The sequence below is a fragment of the Strix aluco genome, chromosome 15 (assembly GCF_031877795.1).
Source record: "Strix aluco isolate bStrAlu1 chromosome 15, bStrAlu1.hap1, whole genome shotgun sequence".
In the NCBI taxonomy this organism is placed as follows: Eukaryota; Metazoa; Chordata; class Aves; order Strigiformes; family Strigidae; genus Strix; species Strix aluco.
In genome coordinates, this window is record NC_133945.1 from 15,618,361 (window position 1) to 15,642,296 (window position 23,936).

The 23,936-nt window shown below is 39.1% G+C and overlaps 1 protein-coding gene across 2 annotated transcripts in view; it reads right to left on the reverse strand.

Annotated features, from left to right (window-relative positions):
- Nucleotides 1-17,798, reverse strand: part of CPPED1 (calcineurin like phosphoesterase domain containing 1) — a 49,212-nt gene extending 31,414 nt beyond the window's left edge. For both annotated transcript variants that reach the window (XM_074840876.1, XM_074840875.1), the window contains exons 1-2: nucleotides 17,689-17,798; nucleotides 6,242-6,460 (exon numbers count right to left, since the gene is read on the reverse strand). In XM_074840876.1, coding sequence (XP_074696977.1) covers nucleotides 6,242-6,460; nucleotides 17,689-17,755 — 286 coding nt within the window. In that variant the 5' untranslated portion in view covers nucleotides 17,756-17,798. The remainder of the gene's footprint in view (nucleotides 1-6,241; nucleotides 6,461-17,688) is intronic.
- Nucleotides 17,799-23,936: the final 6,138 nt, after the last annotated feature.

The window sequence follows — 23,936 nt, forward strand, 5'->3', positions numbered from 1 at the left end:
CTGATCCATTATCACACTGCTAACAGATCAAGCTTAATCAAGTTCTATCAGTTTTTTTGATTATACACATTATTAGACAAGTCTCGTTTCATTTAGTCTCTAAACAGCTACGTTTTATTATAGTCAGAGCTAAGTAAAGTTTGCAGGAGTCTTGCTGTCTCACTCTTTCACCCATGTAAGCAGAGCAATTAATGAAAGATAATTAAACACCTGGTCTAAAGCTATATCACACACAGGACTTTGCTGGCTAGAACTGATGTCTATCAAGTTACTGACAGCAGTAGTATCATTAAAAAAACTGCAGTTTAAACAATTTCCTCCAAAGGAATTCAGCCACATAAAAATAGCTGCTAGATTTTCAGCTTTACAAGTCAGTGTTTCTCCATGGCTTTAGGAGGGTGACCTTGGCTGCACACAGCTGAATTCTCCGCTGTTGTAACAAAAGGTGTTGAAATAAAGAACCTGTTTCCTGGACACCAAGCTACACTCGAGGTATGGGGTGAAGGAGGCACAATACTTCATGTTAAACTAAAACTGGAAAGACAGGCAAGAAGGAAGCCGGGGAGTTGTCGCTCAATGTATGGAGGGAGCTATTCTATGGAACAGACACCAGGTTTGTTGAGCTTCTAAATCAGGATGAGAGGATGGGTCAGCCACTAAGAGTGGGGTTTTGCTACAGACCACCCACCAGGGGCAAAGAACTAGATTAAATCTTCTGTAAGCAACTTGAAGAAGTCTCCAGATCACAGACCTGGAGGATAACCTCTCTGACATCTGCTGACAACAATCCACGAGGGAGTCTGGGACAACCTCTCGACATAGATGGGCCAACCAGGGCCCGCTCCTAGTCCCGCTGCTCACAAACAGAAGTGCTAGGGGATGTGTTAATCTGTGGCGGTCTCAGCTGTAGCAGCCTCCAAAGTGGAGTTCAAGATCCTGAGAGGAATATGGAAGACAGATAGCAAATCTGGGGCCCCACGACAGCAGACTGGCTTATTCAAGAAACTGGTATATAGGATCCCATGGGAAGCAGCTCTGAAAGGCAAAAGAGTTTGAGAGAGTTGACATGTCTTCAAAGACAAGGTCCTCCTAACACAAGAATGGTCCTTCCTGATTCTGGGATGGGGGAAGTAGTAGACTATCAGGAGAATGACTTGGCTAAGTGAGGAACGCATGCCTGAATACTGATGGAAAAAGGATGTAAAAGGGAAAAGGAAGCAAAGATGGACTTGAAAAGAAGAATATTGAAAAAGTATCTGGGCATGCAGGGCTCGTGTTGGGAAAAAACAAAGCTCACTGAGGGCCGAAACCAGCAAGGGGCACAATAGGCAGCAAAAGCTTCTACTACTACTACTTTAGCAATAAAATAATAAACAAAATACAGGCCCACTGCTGACTGAGGCAGTGACAAGTGACAGGTACTCAGTGCTTCTTTTGCCTGTCTTCACTGAAATGTTCTCTCAGAGTTAAAGGAGCAGAGGAAGTATTAGTAGTGTAACAGGGTTCAGCCAAGTATTTCCCAAAAAATTTCAACATAATCAAGTCCATGGGACCTGACGGGATGCATCCAAGAGTACGGAAAGAGCTGGCTGATGTTACTGTGAGGCACCTCTCTATAATCATTGAAAGGTTATGGAGTTAGGATGCTGCAGTCTAGATGAGTGGAGAACTACATGAGTGAAAAACTGGCTGGACTGTTGCGCTCAAAGGGTATTGGTTAATGGAACAATGTGGAAAGTTGTCATAAAACAAAACAGAAGGTTCCAACTTGATAGGAGGAAAAAACATTTTTAGAAATAAACTTCCAGAGTTTTAGAGAAATGCAGTGAAGCAAACATATTATCCAATCAACAATATTTTCCATTTTGCAGATTACCATTTTTGCCATACTAAGTTATGGTACAACAACTTAATGCACACAAACGTCTTCAGAAGTAAGTCTTTCATTATCATGGTGTATCTAGGTGTGAGTATCGAGTTTATAGAAATTATTTTCAGTAACACAGTTGCACTATAAAGTATTGCTTAAAATTCTTGATTACGTACCACAATATTAGCGTTACCAGGAATAGATATCCTATTCTTGATTATGTAATCAAGAAAAACTTCTGAAAATAATATTCAGAGTACAAACTACTTTTAATCAGCAGCTAAATACCAAGATACTGGCACTGATTACTTCGTTGCTCTAATGACATCTGTAATGGATTCCAAGTGCTGTGCCTGATTGCTTCCCAGCTGATCAGGATTCTGTTCATCACTTCTAGCTGCTGGAATTCTGAGATTTCTTGGAGTTCCTTTGCAAAAGGCTTCAAACACTGCTTTAGCTGAACAGCTACAGTACATGCTTTAAAACAGTCATCATAAACTTTACACTTAGAACTCCATGACAAAACATATTAAGAGAAGAGAGAAATAGCCAGGGTTTTTTCCCCCCTTTTTATTGTCAGGCATCGATTAAAAAGCAGTATAATCCCCAAAGAAGTTGATAGATATTGGCCAATGGATCGTAAAATATAGCTGAACTTCAGTTGATCATTGCTTTCTTCAATAACCATGCTGCAAGAGTAACTGTGATACACTTTCATTAATGCTGATGTTTTCAGTTTTAATATGTGATATACACAAGTAATTTAAAAGGCAATTTGAGACATTAAATAAGATACATGTACAAGCCAAATTCACAATTGTTAAACTTAAATCAGTGTCTTGTCTCATGCCATTTCTGATTTTTGCTCAATGAAAAAATGAATTTTTTAATCCTTCATTTTATTGAACTAACATAAGGGAATTGACACAGTAATCACTCTTGGAGAGACTCCTCAGTGGAGAAATGATTGCGGTACTATTCTAATGCAGACATGTGTTACATAGGTCTAAAACATCCTTCACTAGAATAGTGAAAAATACTTAAATTACTCCAGAAAAAGAAGTATTACTACTGGTCTTCAATTCTGCAAACATTTATATGTTCAAATTATCTGAAAATCTATTTGCTATAAAAATTCTTAGATTCTCCGTTTGCTCTCTTTTTCATTAACATAGTATTGCTGAAAGACTAAAAATTTCAAATTTTTGTTGTAACAAATAATGTAAGTGCTGGCAAATTTCACTATTACTCATAAAATCTTGAAATGGAACTCTTAAAAATTTTTTAAGAGTTTATTCAGTTGCTGACAGCTTTTTATCTCATTGTGTCTTCACTTTAAGTTAGAACTGTTTAAATGGATTATGTAAAAAAGTATGAAATCTCAAGCACAGTATTATACTGTAATTAGTGGAGTGAGACCTGTGCCATATGACAGTTGAATACAATGGCTCCTGCTTTTTAACTGGTACAGAAATACACTAGTGGTTCAAACACTAGTGTAAGAGAAGAAATAAAAGAATTCATTCCTCCATGAGAAGGAAGTCACCTCAATCCCTAGAGTTTAGCATGGCGTGTGGCAGAAAATGTGAGAGTGTGACTGCAGTACTACCAAGTTTTCCAAAAACTTTCACTGCAAGGAATGTGGAAAGTTTTCACTTCTAACATCAGAGGATATTTATTTTGATAAAAGAATACAGAGCAAATAAGTTCTTATAAGGCCAAAATCTTGGCTTCTTAATGCCTCATATGGTAACAACTATTAACAAGCCAATCCAAAGAAATTGTCAGCAAGTATCTTGATAAGACATTTTTAAAACAGGATGTGAGTTAAAGAAAAGATATTTTAAAGTAAGACAAGTTTTCTTTAACTCTTTTTGTGTTTTGAAGGAGTTTCTATTCCAGAAGCTAGGGAAGTGTGAGGAAAAGGTAGGGAAAAATCTTTTGAAAAACCTGTTATTTCACTTCCAAAATACACATTCACACAGTTTAAACTAAAGTATTTCAAAATATTTTAAAACGTACAGATTTAGATTTATCTTCTATGAAGTGCTTTTCTGACTCTGCATTTCTGTCTCGCTTGCTGTATCACACATCTCCCCGCCCTTCTAGGCAACTAGTCAGTGTTAATCCACAGGTATCTGCACCGTAAAGCGATTCACTTTTCTCTCCCTCATCAGTTTAGACATGAAGACAAATGGCTGACTGTAAAATTGAACTTATATGTTTACCAACTCACAGCATAGCAAGCCATTTGTATGAATACAAAGGCACCAGTTGAATATTTTAAAATCCTTTCAGTAGTACATTTCCTTAACTACTTTATATAACTACATGATAACACAGGCAGCAAAGTATTAACTTAATTTCAATCAACAAGAAGTTATTAGATTAATTAAAATATAGTGGCTCAAGTGAGGTAATCATAGAATCATTTAGGCTAGAAAAGACCCTTAAGATCAGCAAGTAATGAACTGCTCCTTCTTGCAATTTCTTGGAAATTGCACTAGGCAGCTTCAAATATTTATACAACACACAGCACATGCATTACACAATGTAAGTGATCTCAGCAGTACAATCCATTCACAGTTTCTTTTACATGTTTGTTAGCAAAATGAATATATGGTAACATTTCACAAAACCCTGACAGGTTTGTATTTAAAATATTACAAAGTCTGAGACAAACATTGGTAAAATGGACAATAATGACTACAGATATCCATTAATAGAAAAAAACATAAAAACTGCCACATGCAAGACTTATTTATTGGAACCAGCCATTCAGTACCCAGTGGAAGTCAGAAGACTGCTGGCACTCTGTAGTTTACACGTACACCCTATCAACAGAAAAGCCTTAGAATAATGTCGTTTAAGTCAAAATAGACAAAAGTACTCAGAACTTTGCGTTGTTTTATAAGCCTTTGAGAAACATCCAGGTAAAATGAAATTAACTTAGCTTCCTGGATTATTTAAATTTGTGAGTGAAAGATCCTTCTCAACAGGATGTAGAACATCTATTATTTATCCTGAATTTTCTTTCTCTTACAAGGAATACTGAAAATAACATACTTGGAACATTTATACAAATTAAAACTCTGCTATAGGAAGGCCATATGATTCTTAGGAAGAGATTATTTTATGATTCTGGGTTAAACCTGTACTTCCAAAATTAATGGAAGAACATAAACAAATAAAGGAACTGCATAATGGCAGACTTTACATTATGACCAATACTGAGGTGTTAACACAGCAGATTCGATCAAGCTTAAATCTGTTAGTTTTTACACTTTCCCACTCTATCACTAAAATAGTGTTCTGGTCAAAAGAAAGTCTGTAGCCTATAAATAATGTCAATCAATTTGACTTATCAATTTGACAGTTAAGTTTTTAAAATTCACTTTGCGGGACACTGAAGGAATTAGTGAAAGGTCTCCAACACGCTCAAAACCTTGCTGTGCAAAAATGCGCTGGGAAGCACCACCTCAGGTGCTAGTGGAATGCAAAGTAGAGCGCAGCATAAAGCACACACAGGACTTTGCAAGCTCACTTGGATTGTTGTGCTGTCAGCTACATAGCTAAGGCTGTCTGCAGCTCTGCTTCTTATCAAGGCTAAGAAATGTAAGACACTGTGCTTAGATCTGCTTTTCAGACCACTTGTCAACTGGTAACATCACTTTTTCTTTCACTTCCAAGAAGATTATTTATCTTCTTAAAATAGAAAATATTACCAGTCTGTTCTAAAGTTATAACTGTCAAACTTGGGTAACCCACTTATCTAGATGGTCTGTTGTTCTTCCTCTGACTGTACACAGAAACATACTGATCTCCGAGTCCCACAGCAACAGGACAGAATGCTAAAACTTGAATTTGCTGACTTTTAGCATTTTAAGAATTTAAATATTGAAGGAGTTGAATTTATTAAGTGTTAGAAAGCCACAAAATTCTCTGAGCTTTGCCCACTTTAGGTACTCAAAAAGCCATTGCTGTTTTTTGTTCTTTTCTTGGCATTGTTCTTCCCCAATGGCTAGAGTCCCTACTTGTCTTCTCAAAGCAATTTGTTTAGAAGAGAGAATTTTCAAGTGTGTTCTTAGGACCTTTATTTCAAAGAAAATTTCCTCAGGCCCACTGAAAACAAAGCAGCTAACCAACAAAAGTACACCGCTAAAATGAATGATACAGGAAGTCAAATGAAGAAATCGGAATAATGTCTCAAGAATCATCTACTTTTTTTGCAAACACCAAACCAGTAGTATACCCAATCCTGTCAAAGAATAACATGAAGTCAAGGAAATTAAATTAGCCTTGTTGCCAATCTGAAATCTTTATAAAGAAAATGGAGTTACAATCCCCATTCTACACTTTTAATTGCCTTACCTGGCATTCCATGGATAAGGTCTCCGCACAACACAAAGAACTTGGGTTTAGGGTTTAGTTTGTTAATGGCCTGCACTGCTTGCTCTGCTAATTTGATTTCTTCTCCCCATTCATCATCTCCATTGTTAGTGTCTCCAACTGCCCAAGCTTTCATCAGTCCAAACTGAGGATCAGCTCCTTGGATGAAGTAGAAGGGCCCTTTCCATTGGTACTCATCAACTAAGAAGAAAAAAAGAGGAAAAAAACCCAATAAAAGTTAAGCATTAGAGAAACTTATGAAGAGAATAAAAGTTTCCATGCATCATTAAATTGATTGCTCTTCACCTAAGTAAGTTGAGGCTGCTTTAATGGAAGTACAGAATTCTGTAGTCATTCATATAGGACAAATATAAAGGCAGAAGTACAAAATTTTCCTCTGATGGGTAGCTGCAATAGATTAAAGTATATTAATCTAATTATACCACATGGTAATTACAGACTGATTATAGGAAAAGTATGTGAAGAATTCAGCAAATAATGCTGGAAATTACAAGACTACAACATAGCACAAGAGTATAACATTAGATTTCAGTTGATTCTTTTAAGACTCCCATTACTGCTTCTTTAATTAACAAGTTAAAACATGCACATTTCACATTTTATGGTTCCAGTAGACTTGTCCTTAAATTATTAAGGAGTTAAATGCTTTTTGTTCTTATAGTTTTAGAAATAAGTTGGATGCAGCACATTCTTTAGAGTTAGAACTGAAACCACTCAACAGGACCAAGGTCAGCAAACACAAAATCCAGCAACATCAGCTGCAGCAACAATGAAAACAGAAGTAGCAGCAACAATGAAAATCCTAATTTAGAACTGTCACAATAGTTCCCAAGACCTATGATAATGAGGTGAGAACTCAGAAACAAATTTTGATTGCTAGAGTCAGTGCAGACTGAGGGTACAACAGAATCTGCACTGCTACAACTTTCTTATATACTTGTTTCTCTGATACTATAATAACAAGTACCACCAAAAAAAGCGTGATATGTTAAGACTATAAGCACATTAAGAAAAAAATATCTCAACATCCGGCAAATAAAGCAACAGTTGGCTACACATTAAAACAAAACTGGGTGTCCTGTTTCCTAGACTTATGTCTCAGGTTGGAATTAAAGTACAAACAAAAGTACACTGTGGTTTCTCCAGCTAAGTACATTCATTTGCAACCTGAATATTTCAGTTTTGACAGCTGCATTTGGCTTAATACATTTAGTGTTATTGGGGGTTTTTTTTAAACAGCATTTAAACTGTTAAAAACTCACTGTCTACATCAATCTGTAGTTGAATCTAAAAAAAATGACATAGCAAATGATTTCAAATTAAAATATAATCCATAAATATAGTCCCATACTATGTCAGTCTGATCTGAAATACTGCTTGAGGCAAAACTAATCTTCCAATAACAGTACATAAGCAAGTAGCATGTCTACTGCATGGATTTACTTTTTGTTTTCTTTCAAGTGATCTAGAACTGGAGCTTCTTACTTTGCAAGAAAAGGGGTATGTTTCTTTTACAGGTGGTTAGAAAACAGAGGTCAGAATTCATCTCTTGCACCATGGATATGGATAGGCTGGGGTGAGGGAAAAGGAATGTGGGCAACTCCCAGAAGCTGCTTGTAATTGTCATCTGTTGCTATGGTATCAGATCGTTTTGCCAAATGTAAGCTTCTACATTTTAGTTAAAGTAACATTTAATTTCTAAACAAAATCATTTATAATCTGTTAACATGTTAATTCATATCAGCATTGCCTTGCTCTAAATAGTAATCACATATTTTATAGCTAGAAACTTTTAGCCATTCATTAGCTTTTAATTCTGAAATGAGATTAACTTTTCCAATTACATAACTTAATTCAGAGAAGTGAAATGATCTATCTATCCATGAGTTTGCAATAGAAGCCTTATGGAACCATCTGAATGACAAAAGTAATTTAGGTTTTTCTTTTATGTCTTGCATGGCAAAATACGACTGCCATAAAAAACAGCTTACATGCTGCATCAAAGGCATTGTTTCTGCAGATAAATCAACTTATTGTTTTTATAAGTGGAAAGCTATAGGAGAAAAATCAGTTAAGGAAGCTTACATCAGAAATCCTTTATGACCTAGACAAAATAAAACTGAGAAGAGGGAAAGTCTGAAACAGGAACTTGTTTTGGAGGAGTGGCAGAATTCTCAAACTCATTAAATGGGAAAAAAAGCTCAAATCTTTGAACAACATGGCAGGGTTTTTAACACCTGTCCCTTTTCCAGAAACTTGGTAGACAGTATTAATGCTGAGAAAAATCGACTTGTTGTGTAAAATATCGAGACATTTATCTATTTATTTTTACAGGAACTACTTAGAAAAGACAGCTAGTCTTTATTTTAAAAGATTGTGTTTCAGTTATGGACCTACTGTTTCCCTTTCCAGAGCCCCAGGGATGGTATCTGGTGGCCAAAGGCAGCTGGAGCACCTGAAGCAGACCAGATAGCTGTCAGGCAGGCTGGCTGGCACAGGCAGGAAAACTGGACCAAGTCCCAGGTAAGAAGCTTCATATATAATTCTTGAACAGCAACAAGTCTGGCAAGCAGACAGTGCACTGTCAGGGAGCATGCAGAGCTGATGCAAAACAGGTTGCAAAGCCAGACCAGGGGCTATTCTAATATATGCTTCATGGATTTTTTTTTTTTTCCTGCTTTATATTCATGCCAATAGAGTAGCTCACTAGGTTTTAAGTACCTGAATGTTTCTAAGACTCTGCACAGATGCTCTGGTTTGAGTGGGTGAGTGATGGTCATGTGAGGCAGAGAGACAGACACTGATAAGATGAATTTGAAAAGAGAAGTTCAGTACACATACAGAATCAAGAAGTGGCAGAAGAAAGGAGAAACAGAAGATGCAGGGGTGGAAGTGAAGAAGAGTGGGGAGAAAAGGAAAGAGATAGGAGGTGAAAAGAGAATGGAACTGAAAATGATGCAGAGGTATATGCTATATTCTCCTGTAGGAAAGACAAAGATAAAATTAAAAAAATGAAGCAGGGACAACAGAAAAGATCCAGGAATCAGGGCTACGTAAATAACATTTACTTAAAAATGTTAGTTTAACTGGTCGTAGTCAAATAATTCAGTAAACAGCTATTTTGTGGTATTTGATAATATCAAATAGTTACAAAAAATAACAGTAAGGTTGAATAAATATTTTCTACTTTTGTCTTGTTATTTGATCACTCCAACTAGAAACCTTATTTAAAAACAAATAAACCTAGTACTTAAACCAAATTCCATTAGCTTATTATTTATCAAGTGGTACTTACTGATTTAGTTTAGGACGTACTGATTTTGTTCCCCACAAAACAAATATATAGGAACAAAATAATATACGGACACTCAGTTTAAACTTATGACTTAAGTTTCTGTTTATCAGGAATGTGTTTTAATTACTATGAAGTACTATAAATAAAAGCTGACTATCACGAAGAGAGTTGTGTTACTACACCACCACTGGTGCAAACTTGCACCTGCACCAACTCTTAAGCCTGTTCTGAATTCAGCTCATCCAGGAAATTGCCCTCACTGATTTGTCTGCAGAGGCGTTCATGCGAGTTTTTCCTTATGCAAGACATAACATCAGTCCAGCTAAACTTTAAAGTGTTGCAACTATTGCAATTTGGCTAATTTTGCTTAAAAATCCAGGAGCACGCCTGCACCAGTGCTCTATCAACAGACTAATATGGTAAGAGAGTAGCAACGAGAAACAGAATGTAAAAGCATCTTCCACTACCATAGATGGATCCAGAGTCTTTTGCCTAACAATTAAATGATTTATCAATGGCCTGTGTTCAGATAATTATTAACAAAACTTCTGTACCTTACTTCTCTCCCTCACCAGCTGCATGTTAGCACCCTCAAACAGAATAAGTACTATAGGCTGTGCAAATAAACCTTATCTGCTTAAGCAGTATGTCAGGCACCACAAAAAATTGTTTGAACCTTTTTTTTTTTTGACTTTGCACTGAATCACAAGAGTGCTCAGAAAAATCATTCTGTTGCTATGCTAGGGGAATGCCAAAGTCTGGCAGAGGGTTAGTAACAAACAGCATTGGGCACAAGTGGTAGGAGGGGGAACAGCTGTTTTTGCAGTGATCATCTAGTCATGATCCAGGTCCTAGATGTTGCTCCATAAGATTTCAATTAAATAGCATGTACGGTTGCCATCTTCCTTTCAAATGTAGCAAGCAACAACTTTTATGGGAATGACAAAGGCATCCTTCTTGGTAAGAGTTTCAATTTTCAAGCCTTTAGATGAGCTATGTAGTTGTATTAGACAAAGTGCATGCTAGGTAAAGCAATAGATGATTAGGATTCAATTAATACACATTTTTTTCCTGCCTTCTCCCTTGCATTGCAAAATTGAGTGGAGCTGAGAACTCCTGCACATTGGCTCTTCATCCCTATGAGCACAGAGGCTGTTTGCAACTTTGTGAATTTACCACAGCAGTAAGAAAATGCAAATGCCAGACAAAAGTCAGCAGATTTCTCAGATAACTGATGCATATCCAGTTTCCATTTCTGAAGGACAAATAATGTCTGTGGAGCTGCTCTTACACATTGAGCCACTCAAAACTCCTATTCCAAATCTGTTTTGTTCCCAGGCCTCCTTAAGAGCTGCACAGCTGATCACCACGGAAGAAGTCCAACTTCAGAACATGTTGTTATGCCTCAGTTTCAATAGCTTCCCACTCTTTTTCTGCTTCCATGCATGCCAAAGTATGGAGAGAGGATCAATGCAATGTATTTTTAGCAGCATAGGCTGAAAAATGGTGCCAGCTTCTAATTTTATCTAAGGATTAATTTTTAAGGGCCAAAGTAGTCAGCTGCAATTCACAAGAGAAAACCTCAGCCATGTATTGTGATCACGCACAAAAAGACACTTCAAGGACCTAGGTGGGATGTAAGCCAAACCTTACCATTTCTAGAGGACAATAACTAGTATCTTGTATGCCTTTATTTCTTCCCCTTTTGCTTTTCCTAATTTCTCCTCCCCTTTCTTTCCCCCTCCTCCAAGGATCACACACATATAGAGATTGCTCATATAAACCACTGCAAGCTGGCCTCTGACAGCCATGTAGTACTTTCCCTGGTGGGGTTTTTTTAAAATTACATTGGTTTTCTTCTTCCTCTACACTCTACAGCATTTCACGAAAACAAACTAGTTATGAAGTTACTCCTATCCAGTCTCTCTATAGACACTATTGTATCACAGGACATTTGGACATGGACACACGCCTAGTGCTTGCTCAGTATACCATGGACAGTAATAAATACAAAAAATGCCCTCATTCTTATGTTGGGTTTTCCAGGGGAATCAATTTCACTTCTCTGAAAGACTGCAAAATAGCAGAAATAAGTACATGGTTCCCTGTCCAGAGCTGTGCCTGCCTACAAAGTATGCCTGTGACTCTTTCTAGGTAAAATTGGACAAGAAGCACAACCTTGGTTTTCTAAAGAAGCTATAGGCAGGAAGGAAAATGGAATCTTTTAAGTGAAGGCAGTATTTATACAACACAAAAGGCAAAAACTTTTTCCTTGCAATTGTTTTGCAGTTTACCTTTAAAGGAATTTGTTTTCATTCCTCTCAGTCTTGGAATAGCTTAAAAACCAGTAAAGGACTTGCACGAAATCCTTAATAATTCCTTGTATAATATTAAAACATTATCAATAATTATGACTTCAAACCCACCATTGTTATTGTTTGTATGTCCAAATAGAAAAGATTTCAACATAATTAAATATGCATTCCTTTCAGCTGTATTTTCCATGTGTACCTCAAAGACTACCAAAGATATGACTATTGAGGGTTCTGCTGAATGACCATGGTAGCCTATGATGGAAGGTGCAGTTTCATGCATCAGGGAAAAAACCCCTTCAAAACAGGTATCAAAATACATTTTTCAGAGACAAAATAAAACCCTTTAAAAGAGTAATTATTGTAGAAATTATGTACAGTGAGCCTAAACTACAGTAGAAACACTAAAGAATACAGTTTCTCAAGTAAATTAAGCAGTGCTACTATTTTTAAAAGATATACTTTTAAACTTCTTAGATAACTATCAAGGTAGGAAATGCCCCCTCAGATACAGTTTATTTGTACTAAGGGCTACAGAATCCTAAACTCTAGTCATGCCTTTATGCCCACCCCTAAATTTAATATGTAAACTCATTACAGAAACTTTACAGCCAAAGACTGTAGGTGTGAAGGGGGGTGGCTTGCATAATGACAAGGTGAAGTCACAGAAAAGTTGCTCAAAACCCACATAAAAATTTGCCTAATTCATACAAGAGTTGGAGACAGTATTGGGGATGGAATATGCTAGCTGGAAAGCAGTTCTGATCAGTGCTCAAAAATATTACTGTTGAAGAGCTCTACAACAGTAATCACAATGTGCCAAGATCCAACACTCATGTGAAAGCAAGGAAAAAAAAATCAACTGTGGTTGTATTTAATTTCAAAGGAAGACGAATTATATATGTAATTACGATGTTTTTAAAAAGTGAAAAAATCCTTGCAGGCGGCATGGAAACTATTCAAGGACACTATCCCAGAGGCTCAGACCATATGCACAGCATTTACTAAGAACTTAAGACAGACCAAAAGGCATCCAGAATGACTAAACAACATAAACAGCATCCCTAAGGATGCTAGTAAGAGTGGGACAGCATCTTTCAAAAAGCTAAAAAATCCAAATAAAGAAAACAAGAAAGATTTTATACACTGGAAAATTAGATACAAAAGTCCAAGAAGTCAAGCTAAAAAAAGTGAAGAACTGGAAATAGCATAAATCTGAAAACTAATATAGCCCTTTCTGGAAGAATTAGGAGCAGGTGGCCTGCCAAACACTCACTAAGGCTAACACATGTTCCAGACACGCAAGGTGCACCCAAAGGTAAAGGCAAAGCCGAAAAACAATGTAAATTTTTGTATCCATCTTTATTGTAAAGGAACTTGTGAAGATCTAATGCCAGAATTCTTCCCTTACAAACAGTGCATCAGATCTGTCTCAAATCCAAATACCAGTAGATAATTCAACAAACAGACATAAACAATAATAAACCACTCAGATTAGGTGGCATCCACAGAAGAACTCAAAAGTAAAACACAGCTAACCCCCAGGGAATTACCTCTTGCTTGAAACTGCCTTTGCACCAGAGGAGCAGGAAGATGGCCAGTATCACACCTACATTTAAAAGGGTTTCCTGGGCAATGTGGTAACTACTGGCTGCAAAACTGGCATCTGAACAGGCAAGTTAATGGAAACCGTAACAAAGACAGTAACCACTGCACTTACTGATTCTTCAGAAAGAGTAACTGACAGCTTTTACATGGACAAGGGAAATCCATTTGATACCACCTCCAAGAGGTACCTGACCATTACTCACCAAAGGCTCTTGGAAGCCAAGCTGCCTTGAAATATGACAGTCTTTGTGTCGTGGTTTAGGCCCAGCCAGCAACTAAACACCATGCAGCCACTCACTCACTCCTCACCCTGGGGGGATGGGGAGGAGAAAATATAACAAAAGGTTTGTGGGTGGAGACAAGGACAGGGAGGGTCTTGCTCATCAATTAGGGCCATGGGCAAAAGACAGACTCGACTTGAGAAAAAAAACCATCAGTTTAATTTGAACACCAGCACCACCACTAACTTACCAATCAGATCAGAGTACAATAGTGAGAAATACAACCACATCTTAAAAACACCTTCCCCCCCACCCCTCCCTTCTTCCCAGGCTCAACTTTGTTCCCGATTTATCTACTTCCTCTCCACCCCAGCAGTGCAAGGGGCAGGGAACAGGAGTTGCGGTCAGTTCATCACTTGTTGTTCCTGCTGCTCCTTCCTCCTCAGGGGGAGGACTCCTCACACTCTTCCTCTGCTCCAGCATGGGTTAGCTCCCATGGGAGACAGTCCTCCATGAACTTCTCTGACATGAATCATTCCCACAGGCTGCAGCTTTTCATGAACTGCTCCAGCATGTGTCCCTGCCATGGGCTGCAATCCTCCCAGCAACAGTCTGCTCCAGTGTGGGCTTCCCTCAGAGTCCCGGCCTTCTTCAGGCGCAGCCACCTGCTCCAGCGTGGCATCCTCCATGGGCTGCAGGTGGGCATCTGCTCCACCAGTGACCTCCATGGGCTGCAGGGGGGTGTCTGCTCAGGCACGCCTTCCTCTTCTCCTTCTTCACTGACCTGGATGTCTGCAGAGGTGTTTCTCTCATTTCCTCACTGCTCCCCCTCAGGTTCTTTCCCTCTTTAATACGTTATTGCAGAGGAGCAGACACCCTTGCTGATTGGCTCGGCCCTGGTCAGAGGTGAGTCTGACTTGGAACCAGGGAAGCTTCTAGAAGCTTCTCACAGAAGCCACTGCTATAATCCCCTCTCCTGCTACTAAAACCCTATTACACACAAACCTAACACACCTCACATGCATAAAAAAACTGGTAAGAAAAAAAGAAGTGGACAAGATACACAGATCCCACCTGAATCTGTATTGGGACCTATACTGTTCAACAAATCCAAAACAACCTGTAACAGGAACTGAATAGCGAGGAAGTAAAATCTGCTAAAACTAAGCCACTTGACAGTATGAGAATAAGGCCTGGTTGTGAAGAACTGGGGAGACACTTTATTATGCAATGACTGTTCAGGAAAGCAGGTGAACTTCAATGCAGGAATGTGCAGGATAGTGCACATGGGAAAAACACTACCAACTTCATATAAAACACGACAGTTCTAGCAAGTGCTACAAAGAAAAGTCACTTCAACATTCAGTAATGGCAAAAAAAGCAGTCATAGGAAAGGGTTAGAGAACAGAGCAAAATAAAAAATACGAGAAGCAACTTAAAAAGCATTTGCAAAAGATCAGTGAAGGAGGCATGACATGTGGAACTGAGAACATGAGTATGCAATGCTGGTTTATCTGCCTCTTCCAGATAAAGGTTTTGGAACCATCAGCTAAAACTAGCAAAAGACAGGTTCAAAACAGAAACACTTGTCAGCCAGTCAAGCTGATGGTACTATCACTTGTTTAGTTACTTGAAAAAAAAAGTGCTTTACCTACTTTCACAGAAATTCTTTGCACAGCATGCTACTGGTATACTTGGGACAAAAGAAAAAAAACAAAACACAACAAACCAAACCAAAATATGACTTTTTGGGAGAAGTGGTGAAGACAGAATCTACCCAAACACATGGTCCTGTTTCTTCACTACAATACTAATAAAAGTAGTAGACATTTGAAGCATAATTTCACATGGGTAGAAAAGACAGAGAATTTATTAAAAAAAGAAAAGCAAATGCATACAGAGGTCTCTTGTCAATAAATAGGGTATTTATGCACTGTTTGCTACTATGTTCCGTTGATTACATGGATAATTTAGATCCCTACGAGCTTCTGATTCACACATGTCACATATCCGGAGTAGATCAGAGCAGGTTACAGGTATAACCTCCACATTATGTGAAAGCAGACTGAACAAATTACTAATAGGGGATTGGGTGTGGAAGAGTGATGTTGCAGAAAGGGCAGTAAGAAAAAAATGAAATTAAGCTCCCAATGGAGACACTCAAATTTTAAAAGGAAACAAGTGTTCCAAGCCATAGCAGTGGTAGTAAACATTTTGTGTAGTTACCTGTTTAACAGGAGCAGTGAAACCTAAAGACTGAGGAAAACAACAAAACACAGATAATTGATTTTTATCTTAAACTCCAAGAAAGCTTGCCTCAGTTTTATCAGCCCTTGGTTCTGGTTTTTTCCAAACATTTAGTTATTAAAAGGTTGTGTTGAACTTTAGCCTCTTAAGAAAGAGCTAAGTAAATTATTGACAAAGAAACATTGTACCCAAAGATGGTAGCCTAAAAAGTCCTGAATAAGATTTAAAACAACCAGTTGGTAAGAAAAGTCTTAATTAATATTTAAAGAATACCAAACAAGGACACTTCAGGAGAAGGAAACACACCTTGAAAACAGATACCAAAATCACATTTTTTTTTAAGGCAATTTTCAAGAAGTATTTAAAGCTTTTGTTCAGAAATTTTTACACTGCCATTGAACACTCCTTTTGTTACAATTTCACTATACAGTTGATATAACTAGATGGCTTGTCTGCCATCTGTCCCCTCAACAAATGCTAGGCATTCTGTTCCAAACCAACCGCACCATCTGCAATTAATAGGTTGCCAGAATGACTGTATACATGTACTTCACATGCTCAGAGTTGGTGATTTTTCTTTATTTGGCAACAAGCAAAGCCAAATATTTCCAATGAAACCCAAGAAAATACCACAAAATTGTTGGGATTGAATAGCCTTGCCATCTCACCAAACCAATACAATTTGTAATTTATAAACAAATACAAGGAAATTAAATACCTTCCATGTGTGGCAACAGGAAAAGATTTCTTAACACAGAGCTAGTTATGCATCTGAAAAACCTAGGCACACTGCAGAACCTCCATCCTTGTGGAAATTTTACCAACAGGTGAGGTATACACAGATGTTCAACATACTCCTCTGCTGCTCGAGCCACAAGCCAAGCCCCAGCAGTCAGCAGCTGGCTGCCATCTTTGGCCTTACTGACCCGGAACCGCGACTCCCGGGCAGCGGACTTACACTCAGGCACTGCCAGCCGCGGGGGTTAACAGTGCTGTCTGCCCAGCCTGGAGGCGCCAGGGGAGCAAGTAGCTGCTGACCTCCAGCCTGAGAGAGGCTGAAGTACCTTGAAGAAACTGGGATCTTATCTAGTTGCATCCGTTATGGTACGCCTGCCTTTCATTTAAGTAACATAAACCTGTTAGGTCACCACCCCTATAGGTACAAACACATGATAGCATAGTGCTGGCACGAACTGGCACGCTACGGCGATCAGATTCAGCAGCACTGACAAGAATTTTAAAACGAATCTGATGCTGGACACTGCTGGCCGTCTTCACAGGAGCCCGAGCCACCCGCGCTGCGGGCAGGACCGCGGGGTCAAACTCTTCAACGCGCCTCTGCTCCCCAGCTGACGTGGTAACAAACTCTGGAGGCTCCCGGCACAGCAGCGGGAGCACCGGGCTGCCCCAGCCCCGCGTTCAGCCGAGCCCCCGTCACCCGGCAGCAGCACGCCGAGCGCCGCCTGCCCCCCCGGGCAGAGGGCTCCCTATCACGGCCCAGGGCCCTGTCCCAGTCCCTCCGAGCGCCTGCCCTACGCCTCCCCTCCCCGGCTGTAAGCGCTCCTCCCGCTGCCGCCGGGGAAAGCCCCGGGCCTCCCCTCCGCACGCCCCTCCCGCACCACCCGCCCGGCTGCGCGGCGGGGAAGACAACCCTCCGGAACCCGCAACCCTATGCCGAGGTTCCGCTCGGTGCTCCCGCGTCGGCGCGGGCCCCGCGGCGCGTACCTTGGCGGAAGGCGGTCAGAGTCCTGCCCCGGGCTCTCAGAAACGCGTCCTCCACCGCCGCCGCCATAGCTCCCGCCCGCCGTGCGGCCGCTGCCGAGAGCCGCCGCCTGGCCCCGGGCCGGCAGGGGGGGCGGCACCGCCTCCGCCGGGGGCGGTGCCTGGGCGCAGGCGGGAGAAGGCGCAGGGTGGTCGGTGTGAGGAAGGCGGTTGGCAGGGAGTGTGGTCGGACAGCCACGGAGGGAGAGGCTCCCCGGGGAGAGGGGCGGGGGCGCGGCCCCGGGACAGGGGGGCCCTGCGCCTTGGCTCCCCGGCGCCGCCATGTTCGGGAGGCGGCGGGGGCCTGCGGGCTGCGGCGGGGGGCGGCCCGGCGACATGGCGGCCGAGGGCGGACTGGCCGGAGAGAGCGCAACCTCTGGGAGTGAAAACCGCCCCGGAGATGCGCTGGCTTTTAAATGAATAATAATAATAAAGTAATAGGTTTCTTTAATTTTCAGAATTTTTCCTAACCTGCGAACTGACGTCAACTGAAGTCATCTAAAAGTATTGGCAGTCTTCCTCTGTACCTCTGAAGGCATGTTCTCTAGGTCACATTTCCTCTTGGTGTTAATTGCACTCGCAAAGTTAGGCATCACCACCAACTGCTCTTTGAAAAAGAAAAAAAGTTACATGAAAAAAGCAGAGGCACAGTGTCTTTCTGCCCCCACCACCCGCTCTCACTGACCCTGGCCAGGCGCCTCTGGCCTGGCCCTGCCTTGCCATGGCTACAGGTAGCATGGTGGGCAGCTACCACGGCCAACACGGCTTCCATTCTTCTCAGCAGCAGGCTACACGGTCATGTAGTAACTGAAATATATGGGTAACCCTTGCAAGGCAATGTTTTCTTAATCTTTTCTGGGCTGGAGTCCCTTTTTGACCTAGCAATACAGGAAGGATAATACGGTTACGATATCCTGAACAGCCAGGACCCCGTTATTCTGCACTGTGTGACGTGCAGAGTTCTAAGTGCTTCTTTATTCACCTTGTGAGATCTGTAGCGAAGCACTAGATAAGGTTCCCATTATCAACTAAAACACATTTCTATGGCTGGATTATTTTTCTATCTGTAAAATGGGGGTATTATTATCCACAAATGAAAACAGTTTCATTCCTGCTTGTAAACTGCTTGATTAGATGGCAAGCGCTAAAGAAAGTCTTTTTTATTAAGTAGTTTTTGTCAATTCCCCTCTTTATGAGGCAGCATTTGGTACATTAAGCAAGTAAATACTAAAGTGCATTTTTGACTCCAAGGTACAGCCCATCTAAATATCCTAACACCATCATAGGAACAGGTGATCATGGTCTAATGCTGGAACTGCTCATGCTAATATAAGAGCAATTGGCTGAATAAGCCAAAGAGATTTTTGACCTTTTCTGTTTCTTTTCCATTTTCTTCTCATCTACTTAATAGGGCTGATGGGTCATATATGAGAATATATGACTGCTTCATGACTTCAGCTAAACACAGGATGAATTTTGCAATGAAATACCATCAAGATCAGGCCAAAAAATGTAAAGAGAATATTCCTGTTTTGGCAAGACTGTAGTTTTGTAGCACAAGGACATGAGCTTGTGATCAGCACACTGAATTACCTTTGTCTAAACCTGGGTGTGTTGCTAAAGGCAACCATTTTTTCTTAAGTTATGCATGTCTGAAAGACTGAATCAGACCTGTCAGAGATGTGGATTCTGAGATCTTCTAGATTTATCTAAATCTCTGGGATTTCACAGCTCTTTTTTCTAGTCATGTATAAGGGGATCTCTTCTACAAAATTCTGTTGTCAGTACTGTATTTGATCTCTTTGCAGGAGAGGTCACAGATGAGCCTCAGGATGCTCAGCCCTTTCTAGGTGATGCATATGGTGAGTATGCAGTGTGCCTATGTTGCCTCCTCTTCAAATGGAATCCTCTGATATTACATCAGTTTGAGTATTGTCTACTGTAATGAGGATGCCACAAGAAATTTCCATATTGTAATTTAAACACATTTTCTTGTGATTTTGCAGCCTGAGTGCAGAAGTGTTTTCATCTGCAGAAATAAAGGAACATTTGCATATAAACGTGAGAACTGAGGATGGGGAGTGTGTGTGCAGGAGGGGGATTTCTGCTCTCTCCTGCTTCCTTTACTCTGCCAAATTTGAAGTATGCATTTTTGAAGCCAAGATCATGGACCAAATGCTATACAGCTAAACTCATTTTACTATGACTAAATCGTTTAAAGTTACTACTGATCTATGTTAGTTTAATTATAGATTTTCATGGACTTATTCCAGATGAGGCCTAGATAAAGCAACAGAATTTTGTCATAGGACTTGATTTGTTATACAAAGTGTCATGAATATAATGACACTGAATAAATAATTTACAGTGCCACGTGTCTGATCTTATTTATAGAGTATAAATTGAGCATAATTTTACTAATTTAAAAAAATTAGTGTGACCATACAGAGGAGAATATACCATTCTGGAACAGCATGCAGTATATTGAAAAGAACATAGATAAAAACTGAGAAATGGAGGCATTGAAAAGGAAATGCTTATATAAGGTTTAGCTTAGTAATGACTGATTAGAATAGTGCAGATCTGAGGAGTCCAAATCTTGTAAGACTTTTTCTAGTATGCATTAGATCATGCTGCCAATCCTTACAGTACTTAACAATTTGGAACTTCTGAAAAATCCAGTGGCAGATACTCTATTTCTTACTGCAATTTAAAGTATGATTGTATGCACTTTGAGAGATAAAATAAAATAAAACAAGCAAATAATTCTAAAATTTACTGTTTGATGAGCAATTCATATAAACAGCAAAATAGTCAAAGCAGTGGTTGAAGGAGGGAATCCTTTCTCTGTTCTCAGCAAATGACAAGAAGACAGCAAATTGCAAAAATGGAAAAATACAAAAGGTGAAAAGGACAGAACAGGGTTGGTCTAGGCATTGGAATTAAAATTACAAAGCATAGACAGATATGCAGATTTGACACTAAACCATTTCAATCTTATGTGTAGAATAGAATGACTATCTGCCATCTGGAATTCAGGGAATCCAATGAAGGTTGGAGGTGTAAACAACATGCACAGGATTATCAACATCTGTTTTCAGTGCATGCTGATACAAAATGAGTCCTTGAGGGATAAGTTAGAGAAAATAATGGGAATTAATAAAACCTGATGATATAAAAAGGATCACATCATTGTATTTGTTTAGAGACAATATGGCTTTACACACTCTGAAAATAAATAATGCATATGATGTATGAAGTCTGTTTTCTATTAATCTCTTCTTCTAGCCCCCATAAATCCTGTAACAGCATTCCTAGCAGATGTAACATTTTGGAAGGTTTGGCACGTGATACCCCTCCTATTCTCCCCAGAACAGCTAATGATAAAAAATTAGTAAGTTTTGAAAACTTACAGTAGTATCTCATACTAGCCCACTCTGTCTCTATCTCCCGTTCCACTGCTGAGAGTAAAAGACTTCAGGATGACTATGCCAGTATAAATAAATTGAGCAATCTGAGCCTAAAATGTTACAGAGAATGATAAAACTTAAGGTCTGCTCCTTTGACATTCTATATGAACATAAATTAATTACTATACTAAAGAGTGTTTATCAATGTTAAAAAAAAAAGGTCCTGTTAATATTTGGCCTTGATACCAAATGGCTTTTCATTTTCAAAGGGCCCACAAAACAATATAAAAAATATTAAAAATGTTTTGCACAAGCCAACTTAAAAACATTGGTTGACCGGGACCAATATTTTGTTGCTAGGAAAGTAACAATGATGACATTGATTATTTCCACAGTTAAGAATCCACAATGTAATTGATTTTTATCTGACTCATTTAGTGTGGGCAGGCTCCATTTGTTCAAGAAACCTGTAATATATTCCTTGAATCACTGTAACTATGAGAGATATAAAAGTTGATGTAATGAGTTAAACACACTATTTAACTCAATTTGTTTTGCACACTGAATTCCCATTTCTGACACAGATACAGGTTCTATCTGGATCTAGTGGTCGTTTTTCTAAGATGTCTCATTCATTTTGTGTGCTGTCAAATATTCAAGAGTTCTACTTTATTCAGGGTGCCTCCGATTTTGGATTTCCCTATCCTGAGATTTCATTTTCAGGTACAATGAGTAGTTGCACCTTTCATTGAGTAATTGAGACCTGGGCTGCCAGCAAACTGAAAAGTCATGACCAGTAATGACTCCAGTGAATGAGAGAGCTAGACTAGAAGCAGTTACTTGATCTGGTGCATATTTTTGACACATTAGATGTCTACTCCTGAAAAGCCATGGATGTTTGGGTCATGAGTTTGTATTGAAACTGCTAGACACAGAAAAAATGTATAGGAGTCCAGCAGGGCTAGAGCTAGATGAAAAAAATCAAGGCTTTAATTGAAGTACCCTCTTCCAAAATTACGCAGAAAATTTGTGATTGACTGCCACCTCATCCTGAATTATCTAAGAAGTTTCTGACTTAAATGTTCTCCAGAATTATTCCAGTCAGAATTGGACAGCATATACCTACTATCTCAAGTTTATGATTCCTGCCACTCATCAAGACCTATCCAGTTACAAATGGAAGGGAATTAGGCATATAAACAGATTCCGTACATATGTATACACACACACACACATATATATATATATGTGTGTGTTTTTAGAGTACTGCAGGCTTCAGGTAAATAGTGTTGGTCTAAGAAGAAAATCTAGATTTAAGAGCTTTTAATTCACATCTAGATGTAAAATTTGGACTTGTTGGACTTTTCTTATTTTTAAATGAACAGATTTTCCATTAATGTACAAGCAAAAGCAGCAATCTGGCAGAAGAAGCAGTATTTAGTTTATGCATCTGTATGCATGACTCTCAGATTCCTTTCTCCTTCTTTGCTGATAAATGACATTTTATTAGAAAAAAATAAAAACCCAGATGATCATTAACCACAGTTGCTATTTCTGCCAAAAAAATCAAAGCAGCAGCAATCCTTCAAGTATTAAAATTCAATAAACAATCAGAGCACTTAGATGTTTTTTCAACTAGGCATATAACAAGGACATTCTTGTTTTACTGTTACATTGGTTAACTCAAAATGCATTGCAAACATACTGGGAAAATCCCTTTGTTTCCTTTCTCAAAGCAGAAAATTATGTTTTCAGACTGGAAAAACTCATTTTTACATTACAGGTGACATGCAAACAATTTGGGCTTTTTGAAAAAATGATACTTCCTTTTTCTTCCTTTGTTGTATAAAGAGAATTCATCCTCTTTCATAAAATGGGAAATATTTTTTGGTCGCCTAAATTTTAGCAGCTCACTTGTTTAACCAAATATATTTTTGAGAAGCACATGTACATCACCATTCTGACAGGATATAACAAACTGGACATAGAGAAAAAACAACATCAGATTACACTGAGAAAAAAAAATAGTTTTAGTGCTTGCAAAAGAACAGTGAAAGAGGAGCAATTGTCATACCACTTTGAAAAGTTGTAGCTTCTGCTACAGAGTGAGGTTTGACACCACAGAACTGTCCTCTGTGTAAGTCGAAACTGTAGTTATACATCAATCAGGCAACTAAACTGTCTTGTTGATTGACCTTCACGGGTCCCAGACTACCACTACTCCCCCCTCAAAATACTGCCTCTCCAGTACATTGCATCAGGAGTTGAGAGAATCTCTGCTGCCTTAGAGAAGAATTTATGACCCCTAAAACCTTCATAGAACTCTTCTACACATTACTATTCACTCATGTTGTGTGCCAGGTTTTGCATGTGAAATAGATCTTAAAATTGACTTTACCATCTGTGATGTCACTAATACAGCAGTCAGTGAACTTCCTGAAACAGTATGACTATGAAGGATGCATCTATTTTGCCACGGATTTCTATAAAACAAAATGTTTTTCAGTAATTAAAGCTGGAGATGAACAAAGAAGGTACTCCGGGAAAACCACAGATTAATTTAAGCATAAATGACCCATTTAAGTTTTTTTTTCACTCAAGTAATGACTGAAGAAAATGAGTTCAGAGACTGATGAAGGATGCTGAATAGGTAATTATTGCTATTACAAACCTCTTAGTTTAATTTGTAGGAAATATGATTTGAAAATTAAATAGTACTTGATTTTTTTATGTTTCTGTGTGGACTCTCTTTCAGCTGTGTCTAGCACTTTTGTTTCTCAGAATGTTAAGGACCTTTCCTTT